The sequence below is a fragment of the Lissotriton vulgaris genome, chromosome 7 (assembly GCF_964263255.1).
Source record: "Lissotriton vulgaris chromosome 7, aLisVul1.2, whole genome shotgun sequence".
In the NCBI taxonomy this organism is placed as follows: Eukaryota; Metazoa; Chordata; class Amphibia; order Caudata; family Salamandridae; genus Lissotriton; species Lissotriton vulgaris.
Genome location: NC_141695.1, coordinates 954,755,065 through 954,766,419, shown reverse-complemented (window position 1 = coordinate 954,766,419; position 11,355 = coordinate 954,755,065). Strand labels below are relative to the sequence as shown.

General features: G+C 46.6%; 1 protein-coding gene across 1 annotated transcript in view; it reads left to right on the top strand.

Annotated features, from left to right (window-relative positions):
- Positions 1-4,013: 4,013 nt before the first annotated feature.
- Positions 4,014-11,355, top strand: part of GABRB2 (gamma-aminobutyric acid type A receptor subunit beta2) — a 900,075-nt gene continuing 892,733 nt past the window's right edge. Inside the window, exons 1-3 of the mRNA XM_086931398.1 lie at positions 4,014-4,149; positions 4,332-4,423; positions 5,513-5,580. Coding sequence (XP_086787524.1) covers positions 4,070-4,149; positions 4,332-4,423; positions 5,513-5,580 — 240 coding nt within the window. The 5' untranslated portion in view covers positions 4,014-4,069. The remainder of the gene's footprint in view (positions 4,150-4,331; positions 4,424-5,512; positions 5,581-11,355) is intronic.

The following is an 11,355-nucleotide window of genomic DNA, read 5'->3' as shown; positions in this document are numbered from 1 at the left end:
AACGATTGTTTATGTACAGGGAGGGACACCTTCCTGTACATAAACAAACCATGGCAATTTGCTATTTCCATGTGTGCTGCACAAGGCAGCACACACAGAAAAAGCAAAAAGGTATGTTTTTAAATTCTGAGTTCAGAGAGCCTAAACTCCAAGTCTATAGCTGGACCTAATCGAAAGTTTTACTTGTAAAATGCTACAAGGCAGCTCCAATTATAGCCTATGGGAGATGTATTCCTTGCAATAGTAAAATAAGAAACACACAGTATTTCACCATCAGCCATGTAAAACACGCCAGTATATGTCCTACCTTTAACATACATTGCACCCTGCCCTTAAGGGTACCTTGGGTCTACCTTAGGGTAACATACATATAAGAAAAGTGAAGGTTAGGGACTGGCATGTGGGTGCACTTGCCAGGTTGACATGGCAGTTAAAAACTGCACGTGCAGACACTGCAGTGGTAGATCTGAGACACATTTGACATTGCACTCTGCCCATAAGGGTACCTTGGGTCTACCTTAGGGGTGACTTACATATAAGAAAAGGGAAGGTTAGGGACTGGCAAGTGGGTGCACTTGCCAGGTTGACGTGGCAGTTAAAAACTGCATGTGCAGACACTGCAGTGGTAGATCTGAGACACATTTGAACGTCTACTGGTGTGGGGGCACAATTGGTGTTGCGGGCCCACTAGTAGCATTTGATTTACAGGCCCTGGGCACATACAGTGCAATTAGGGACTTACCAGTAAATCACATATGCCAATCATGGATAACCTATCAGAATTACAATTTACATAGGGAACACTAGCACTTTGGCACTGATCAGCAGTGGCAAAATGCCTAGAGTACCTAAATCAGCAAAACCGAAATCCAGCGTACAGTCAAAAATGCAGGTGGTAGAGGCAAAAAGTTAGGAGTGCCAGGTCTAACAGCCAATTGAAAAAAATATTGACCCAACTAAAACCCTTTTGGATGTATAAACATGATTTTGCATCTTCCTTAATTCTCAGTAGACAAAGCATTTCCTGTCTGTGACACTTACTCTCAGATGAACTCAAAGGAAAGAGATGCTGTAAATACACTGCATGTATCTGTTACACCAGGTAGTACTAAGTATCAATTTTCCTAAACTGTCTTCTCACATGATTCCAACATGCAGCAATTGGGAAGGCAGTAACGTTCATGGTCACAGACAGCAAGTGCATGAGTGGTCTTTGATCAGGGGTGTACAACATAAGATCAGGTGGTGTGATCTATGCTAGTTTTTTTTCAGGCAAATTACTTTCACTAAATTAGTTCATTCAAATCTATGAGAATTAATGGGAACGGATTAATTCCTCTACGACCTAACTAGATACCTGTGTCCTAGGCTTATCTCAGGTTGTATATGTCTCAATGGCACATGACAATAAATTCATCAATGCCCACAGCCAGTAAGTGTACATTAATATTCACTCACATGAACTAGCATTAACCGTCCTATTAAGTAATGGTATTTGATGGCCCACTCAATAACCCAATGTAATGTCTCAGCACAGTAACTAAAATGAATACCTCACCTTTTAAAGGCCTCGCGATGTACCTAGCATTACCACAGTACCACAGTGTAGCAAGCTGTAATTGCCTCACACAGTAAGCAGCATTAATAATCTCACTCAGTAAAGAGAATTGTCCATGTCAATGCCCCCACACAGTACATATGTTTAATGGCTCCCCACAGTAACATGAACTATTGATCTCACATAGTAATGAGCATGCGCTTCCAAGCTTTCACGGCTCCACGAAATACACCCGCACAGCAAGGTGCGTTCACACGTCTCGGGTCTGTTCAGGGCCCCCATCTCAGAAGTCACTATTGAAGGGCCCTGTGGGCCCTGGGTGCCACGAGATGCTAACGGTGGTCTTGGCATGAAACGGTGTGTGGCTGGTTGCACCGCTTACGGTGGTTCTGTGCCGGGTGAGAGGACAGGGTGAGCGCCGGTGAGTACAAACACGGCAGGGAGGGGTCTCCCAGCACCGAAGGGAGGCGCCAGTGCCGGTGCGGGGTCCTTTCTTTCCTCGCGGTGCTCCCGGCTGAGCTGGTACCAATACATGGCAACACGGCTCTGTCCTCACTGACATCCGCCCGACACCGCCATTTCCTTGGCCTTGTCACTTTAGGGAGCCGCCTGCACTCTGTGCGTTCTTAAGGTCACCGTAAACAGCCTCGCAGTCGTGTTGTGTATAATGGCGCGTAGAATGGGTCTGAGCCGGTGCCCACAGGGTCTCGGTGACGTTTCACCCGGTGGAGGCCCAGGCGGTGGACCGTTGTTGCACGAGTTGCTGTTTGCTCGGTGGAGAGCAGTGAGCTGTGATTAATGGCGGGAGGGAGCAACTCCGAAGTCACTTGAAGAGAACTATTTCTGAGAGGGGGAGAAAGGTTGTTGAGACGGTAATGCTAAAAGAGCCAACGGAAGTTAATCGGTATCATGTATATGGTTGTCTGATGCACTATAACTATATTAATCTATCTCTCTGACTGTTTCTCTATATTCTCGTTTCCAACCTCTCAACAATGTAAGTGTCCCATTTCCTTTTCTAGTTGTCTGTACAGTGCCTTGATGCCCCGAGGGCTAGGTCGGCGCTTTATAACTGCCACAAATAAATAACAAATACATATATCACTGGCAAATTAGAAGGTCCTGTTGTTAAAATTGATAGCTTGAATCCTTGCTACGGCGGTAATGCCATTAAAGCGATGTAAATCATTTTTGGAAGACGAACAGCCGTGCAGGTGTTACTTTTCTTGCAATGGCGGCCAGGAAATGTCTTCTCGAGTTGTCATGCTTTCAGCCACAGGCATTTGTGGTGCAGCCTCCAGATACGTATTGTGGATACCGAGGCACGTACGGTAGCAGGCAGGCTCAGTGAGTTGAACACTCGTCGATGACACGTGAGGGGGCGTGCAACTCGAGAGTTTGAATCCCTGCCAGCCGATGTGGGCTGCTGTCCTTCCGAGGTCAGTGAGTCGGTGGGATTACATTTGACGCTGACAAGACGTGTTTCTTGCAGTGCTTAAAAACAGCAGTAGTGAGCTATAGAGAACAACCTACAACGAGTACTATCACCTGTTGCAACACACACATGCAATTGGTGCAGTGCCATCTCCTATAGCCCCCAAATGCAGGAAGGACGTTTGTGCGCGTGATTCGAACCCCTAACGAGGCAGTGCACCTGCTTCACGTGATCCATGGACAGTTGCGCACCTGTCAAACCTCTTCAAGGGATCCAGTGATCCCACCGTGGCTCACCTGCTTCAAGTGATCCAGGACAGTTACTCACCTGTCCTGTGCTACCTCGACAATGTACTGGCGAAGCGTGTTTCCCCCACACCAGCTCCCAACTGTAACGGGGGCGGAAGGACCACCACTTTCGGCTGTAATACAGAGCGGGTGACAGGATACACTAGCATTAAAAAACAGTTGTGTGGCAGGAACGCGCGTGCCTCAGCTTCAAGGTGCCCTGATTCGAATGTCCAAAGGCACTGCACACACGCGTGTACCTGCCCAAACTCCTCGAGTCCAGTCCTGCCCCGCTTCCACTGCCCCTGAAAGCAGCAGCCTGTTCGTGTCCGTCCTCAGCCTGCATCCCGCGCCGGCGCCGCGGGCGCTTAACGCATCTCAGGGTGGACTGTCCGGAGAGGCACAGATGCGAGGGATGAGATCAGCGGCAAGCAACCCACAGGGCTGGGCAGACTCCCATTATGCAAATCCCCGGGACCACAGGCATCCCTACATGACAGCGGATCCCCCCGCTGCGAGGTGACTTTCACTTATTTATTTCTTTCCTGCCACGGGCTTCCTTCTTCCCCTTTAATTCCCCTTCCCCTTCTCCGTGCTAGAGGAGAGAGGGAGAAAAAATGTGCCCCCTCTCTTCCATCAGCAGCAGCCGCCGCCACCACCACTGCTCCTTTTGATGTTGTGCTGAGGCGTGCGCATGCGCCTCACATTAGAATTACTGCACTGGCCAGAATAAGTTGGATCTCTTCTTCTCTTCGCCGAAAGCCTTAAATCATATCAAAAGCTCTAGGCATGTGGAGAGTCAGGAAAAAGGGCTACGCCGGCGTGTGGTCCTTCCTTCCCCTGTTCCTGGCAGTGGTGTGTGCTCAGAGGTAAGTGGATGAGGCTGAGGGGGGGCGAGGGAGGGGAGCGGGAGGGGGGGGGGGGGGTCTGATCATTGTATCACTTTGCATTGTAGCAGGATGCCACTGCTCCAGGAATGTGCAGGCAGCAGGTCTCCTTGAGAAGGGGCCAGCATGGGGAATAATGTCCTTTTCCTGCTTGTGTTCCTCAGCGTCAACGAGCCCAGCAATATGTCCCTGGTGAAGGAGACGGTGGACCGGCTGCTGAAGGGATATGACATCCGCCTCAGGCCGGATTTCGGAGGTAATCTTGGCGGGATGGGAACCGCTGCGGGCAGGGTTGCTATAGTTGTTTAAGGTGCGTGTGAGATTTTGGAAGGAGGTGGCTTGCTCCTGGGTGCCCTTTTCCCCCTTTCCATCCGGAGGGGGGTTCGGAGTTAAGCTTGGCTTAATGTGCAGGCTGTTCTAGCGGCACTTAAAGCGATTGCATGTTGATCTGGTCGTGAGGAGGCTGATTTATGCATTTCAGATCGGATTCCCATTTGTTTGCTGTTATTGTTTGGCGATTGGCTGCATTATTCAACCTAGCCTGTGATGGGTCTGCAGCAAGCTCCTTAGTTTGTCGCCGATCGGTGTGCATAATCCCCGCGGCTCGCCTCCCGCAGGGTCGCCACAGATCCTGTGTACCTGCTGGTCCACGGCTCCACAAATGGCCCCTTTAACCCCCTGCGGGCTGCCACTTTCCCAGAGTTGGGGTGAGAATTGCGCGCACGGTTTAAGCTACGATTTCCCCCATACCCTCCACCACCAAATATGCCCTTGGTCTATTAAATATCACACTTACCACGCACCGTGATGAGAAACGACCCCTCCCTCGCGCCCCCACCCCCTGGCTCTCCACCCTTCATAAAATCGCAGGCACGAGGCTTGCTTAAAGTGATGGGAACATCTGGAGCGTAGGGCCAATAGAGTTAAAGCCTGTTTAAGTCGAAGGCGTCCTCCGAAAACTGCAAAACTAACCACCCCCCCCCCAACAGCTGCACGCGCAAACTATGCCCACTCGATGCATAACATCGTTTTGACACGTGTGTGCATGTGCGCGTGCCAGCCTGCCTGCGTTTGTTGTATTTGTGTGTGTGTTGGGGGATGGGGGCGTTTGTGTGTTGGGGAGCTGAGGTGGGGGTGTAAGGTGTGTATTTCGCATATACCTGTCATCCATCACAATCAGTTCATCCGCCTCCAGGTTGACAGTAGTTCAAGTGATATGCGCTGTGTGTGAGCACATTTGGAAGGCACGGCCATTAAGGGGCGAGTGTCTAGCGTTCATCGTTCTGCTGTGAAAGGGTTAAAAGTTCTTGGAGATTACAGTGCGGACCCTCTTGTCGGTTTGCAGGTCCCCCTGTGGCCGTTGGTATGAACATAGATATTGCCAGCATAGACATGGTCTCGGAAGTTAACATGGTGAGTATTCAATTTTCTTTTTACAAATAAATATGCAAGTAAACAAAGGTGGTGATTAAAACTGTTTTGACTCTTTATGAAAACATCATTTTGATTCTGACGGGAGTGAAGGAGAAAGTGGCCACTGTGTGCCAGTGTGCACTCAGCCTTGATGTCCAGTTGTGATGGTTTAATAACAAAATGTAGACACACTACTGCCACGCTGTATATTTGACTGACACCTTATGAATCAGGCACACTGGTGGGCATAGTTAAGAAAGGAAACAAAGCACGACATCCAATGAACTCGAGTGAGACATAGAGTTGGCTCAAAAAATGCATAACTTGGATCTCAGCGAATAGTCAAGCAAACAGAAACCGGCAGGATTCCTCCCATTTTGCACGCTGATTGAGCAGCTGTCAGTGGGATGTGAGTCAGAACTCCGGCGTGCTCAGAGCTTGGTCGGTTTATTGGCACTCGGGCGGCTTAGCAGCTCTCGCTCCAGCCCTGTGCAGCGTGAAGCTGGCGCCTCCTTTTATACGCAGGGAAGCAGTGTGAGAAGAACATTCATTCCTTCGGGCAGGAGCGCCCCCTGCCGACGGCTGCTGCGCGCTGCAGCGCACAGAACGCATTACACAGGAAAATGCCCCTGGATTCCCAGATGAGCTGTTCAGTCACCAAGACACTTCGGGGATTGATTTCCGCAGTTTCTGACGACTAGAAAACAGTGACGCTTTTGAAACGGCACCAGGCGTCTGTAAATTACTTTCCGCCAGCCATTTATCAGGCCCTGTTAACGCGCCACATCCTTATTCCCCAACTGGGCAGGCTGAGCAAGCTTCCATGTTGTACGCAGGGACTTGCCACTTGCTATTGTTAGTTGAGAATGATGTACTAAAAAATAACGTACCCCCCAACCGAGACATACGTCGCATACAACTGCAGCGGTGTCACAAAAATACCTACTGCGTTAATTTTAATTTAAATGTTCAACGTGACCTTTAAAATATCACAAAATATATTTGTGTGATTCAAACTTTTTTCCTCCCCGCTACTAAAGTGAGGTTGAAATAGCTGTTTCAATTGGCCCTGGGCCCATCGCCAATAGAATGCACTGCACCACAGGTTGTGTTGTGTATGTGTGAGCTAGTGAGGGCTGGGCAGCGGTGGGACAAGCGGGCCAGGAAATAACGTTTCAAAAAACACACGTGAAGGAATGGCGTTAAAATCGACTCCTGGAATGCGCTTCCAGAGGATTCCTTTCAGTAAAGTGTTGCAATGCAGGAGTCTGGCTCGAGTGTTCTGTTTTTACAAGATCACACATTTTACTTAAGTAATAGAACACACATTGTAGATCAGACTACGGTCCTTCCCAGCTTTAGCGAAACTTCATTAAGAGCCGAGTTTCCCAAGTTGATTAAAAGTTGAGATTTTAAAGATAAATAAGGGTTGATTTTTCTAACTTTTACTGTTAGGGCCCATGGCAATTGAATGTTTTTTTCCCTGTTAGCTACGGGTCATCTAAGAGGGGGTGGGCTACTAACTACGAAACTTCCAGCCAGCGTGTGTGACTAGTGGGTCCCAGCTAGCCATGTGCGATTATTCAAAGTGCTGCTTCTATTCAAGTCGGACAATCGCACAGTTCAGGATTGCAAGCCAAATTATCACTCTTTGACTGTGATATGTAAATATCGCGATTTTTTTGCATGTCACTTAACGCCTGCATTTTTCTCTTGCCTGAATGCACTCATTTGTTGCGCCGCGCGTAGGAGAGGCGAGGCACAGCGGCCTCTCCGGGATCACGCATTATGATTGCGTGTGCAGGCCCGCTGCACCCTGGTCTTTAAGTTTCGCCGATACCTAGTTAGCCTCAATCTTTTTCTCCTTCATTGGTGGTCAAATCCTTCCTGTCCGTGATGTGTGATGAGTTTACCTTCTTCACAGAGGAACACTGGGATTTCTCCCGGCAAACAGTCTGCACTTCAGCACACTTCTTACAAGGGGCTTTCAGCCGCTCTGCTGGCAGGCATGGATGTGCTGTTTGTTGCATTTACTTTTACTACATTGACTTTATTGTGTGAAATTACAACGTTTTGGTTATCATTGTCTTTTGCGTTATTTTTCTAGTATTTTATGATTGTTCAAATGCATTGTTCATCTGAAAATAGTCTTTCCGGAAGAGAGAGGTGGGGATCCGGCTTTTCATCAGTAGAATAATGTAGCATTGTTCTGGGCAGAATGTCATGGTACTGTCCTATACTCAGGGAGGTGGTTCTCTTGTAGGGAAAATAAACTGTACCGTGCTAGGCATAACATGGTGGTACAAATGCAGAGATTACATGGTGGTATTGGTGCACAAAGGATCTTGTGGAAATATTGTAGGTAGGTTTTCTAGGGCGAGAATAGTGCCAGTGCTTAATTTGTAAAATAATGAGTTCCGGAGCCCAAAGCTCTGCTGAGAACCCCACAGCTGGTGCTACTGAATGTCAACATATCGGATTCATCTCATTCCACTTTTACCCAGCACCAGAAACTTTCTATCCCTTGATCTCACTCTTGTTGGTTCCTGCTTCCCCCCTTTGTGACAGTTTTTCTGTCTTTCTCTTCCTCAATCTTTCCACTTTCTGTGTTTTTGCCTCTTTTGCTCTAGGTACCTATCTGATGTTAAAAAATAAGTTCTGGGCCCCAAACATAACTGCAAATTTGCCTCACCAGCAATAACCTGCTCAAATTAAACACTGAGCTGTCCACATTTGAAGAGTGATTGCAAAGTTCCTGCTGTAGACAGATTGAGTTGGTACATTTTAAGGCAGAATGTGATAGTACTGTTCAAAGCAGCATGTAGTGGTTACTTTGTGGACAGAATGTGGTGGTACAGTGGAAGGCAGTACATGTTGAGAGCAGCCGCGGCCGGTAGTGGGAGTACCGGCCGGGCAGTGACGTGGGGAGGGGCAAGGTGGGGGGTCGTAATGTATGGAGTCCGGACTTTAACAGGTAAGTGAACATATAAATACATAAAACGAATTTCGTTGCGCGCACTGCATCACATTTGGTGATGCAGTGCATGCAACGAAATTCATTTTATGTATTTGTATGTTTACTTACCTGTTAAAGTCCGTAATCCATACATTACTACCCCCCACCCTGCCCCTCCCCACGTCACCGTCTGGCCGGTACTCCCACTACCTGCCGCGGCTGGTTGAGAGTATTATATGTATAATGTGGGCTCACTATTTTGTAGAATGCTAAGGATGTATGACGTTACAACGCATGCTTTTACCACGCATGCTGTTACAACACAAGTATTACAACGAAAACCTTTACAACGCATTACACTTGGGGGTGCTGGATAGTGAATAGTTTAATTTACTATTCCAACTCCAGTCCCCGTGGACACTAGGGAAGGTGTTGGATAGTAAATTAAAACTATTCCTTATCCTAGAGCGCCCCCAGCGGAATGCGTTGTAATGGTTTTCGTTGTAATACATGCGTTGTAATAGCACTGCGTGGTAAAAGTTTTGTTGTAAAGGTTGCATACCAATGCTAAGATACTACTGTAGGCACACTATGTAGCTGAACAAGCATAGGTTGATGATTCTACTATTTTAGGTAGAATGTGGTGATATATTTGTATGCAGAATTAGGTGACACTTTCATCGACAGTATGTGTGGTGTGGAGGTAGGCAGAATGTGGTGGTATAGTTCTTGGACGCATGAAGTGGGACACCTGAAGAAATATGGAGATGTAATAGTGGTATTTTTGGCAGAATGTTTTGGTAAGCTTTAACCAGCATGCAGTGGCACTGTTGTAAGTATGTCGAGGTACTGTTGTAGGGAGAGTGTGATGGGGCTCTTGTTGACAGAATATGGCTGTCTATTTTAGGCAGAATATATTGACACAGTTTCAGACAGAATATGCTGGTTCATTTCAATGCCTGATGTTGCTCTACTATTGTATGCAGAATGTGGTGGCAGTTTTAGGCAAAATGTGGCGATACATTTAGAGGCTAGAGGTGGTAGTTAATTAATAGAAAGAATTTGTGTAGACAGAATATGGTCGCACTATAGTAGAACGAATGTGGTGGAACTGTTGTTGGCACGGCACAAGTCCTAAAAAAAGAAGTGGGGGGATGCTGACTTCACAACAGGAAGTGACATCCCGAAAGTTGGCTTGCACCATCAGACTCATTGCCTTCCCTCGCTTACCCCTTAGATGGGATTGCATCAGAGAAGCCAGAGCGTGAGCAACTTTCTAAATGAGCTCCGATCTCGCCCCAGAGAGGCCAAAGAGTGAATGTGTGGCTCCATTTGCTCCAGTAATCGAGCTCCTGGTCAAATAAGTGGGGGAACGCCATCCACCCGCGTGGTACCCCGACTCGAGCCCTAGTTGTTGGTAGAATGTGGTGGCTCAGTTTTAGGAATTAAGTGAAAGTCATGTTCTCATTAGAAAGTGTTCGCACATTTTCAAAAAGCGTGAGGTGGTACTGTTACCAGTAGAAAGATGTGACATAATGTGGCGACCCTGTTATCGGTAGAATGTAGAGGTGCAATGTCAGGCTGTATGCGATGATCATGTTGTAGTGGGAATGTGTTGGTACATTTTCAAGCAGACTCTGGAACCACTGTTTCAGGAAGAATGTTTATGGTGGCACTCTTCGCTGGTAGAATATGGTGGTTCAGCTTTAGGCACGTAATTGTGTGGTGTTTCAGGAAGAATGTACTGGTACAGTTGTGGTAGAATGTGGCAAAACTATTACAGACAGAAAGAGGTGGTGATATTAGCGACAGAATGTGTTGGTAAAGTTGTAGGGAGGACGTGAGTTGGTATTTTTATTCACACTGTGAAGGAACAGCTGGAATGTGGGTTATGCGGGTATGAAAATACATCTCAGTATCTCCTATTCAACTGGTTCTTTGGGTGTGAAATACTCCTCAACACAGATGTAAATATTACAGGAATGCTGCTACTGGAAGGCTGTTCTTGTTTAGTGCTTGCTAATGTTTCCTTAATGACCCAAGGTTCTCGAATTAATGACTGTAACCACCCACTGCATTGTTTTTAAGGGTGACTGTATTTGGACTAATGCAGTAGTTCATTAGCATGTTTCTTTGAATTAATACCATTTTGCTTGGCATGTGCATTTTTTTCCACAAGCGACTAAACCCTTTTCAAAGATGTCATTTTCTGCACATTAGACTTTTGTATTTTGAGCACCATATATTATGAGCTTTGTTGCTTGTCTGTGATTTTGTAATTAGAATAAAATAGGCTGACTGAAGAGCTATAAATCAAAAATGTTACAATAAAAGCACAAAAAATCAAGAAAGGCTCGCATGGCAATTATAGCTTGTTACAAAACCAAGTAAGATGCCTGTGCACCACGGGTTGAGCTTTGGGGGAACTGCAACCGGAATGTGGCACGGAAAAGGTGTTGGTGACACATAAACCAAAAAGCGATTCATTTCTTTGATGGAAAATATTCGGAGTTATATATTCAATAGGTTAACTGTGAAGTTGTTTCTTTTCATTTGTTTTCAGGGATTGATTTCATAAGGTAATAAAGGGTTCTGTACTTTGATCCACATGTTTGAAGTGAGTGGTAAACACATTCCACAAGTCAATTTCTTTATCATTTATTGAATAAACAGTTTACTTAATCCACTGTGTGCTCGCTTTATAATATTTGGTCAATATTAAAATAGTCTGTTTTAATTCAGTGTTTTCCCTTTAGGAAGAATCCTTGCTCTTGTTAATCGAGGACCAATGGCAAGTGTGCCAAACAGACTGATCAGTG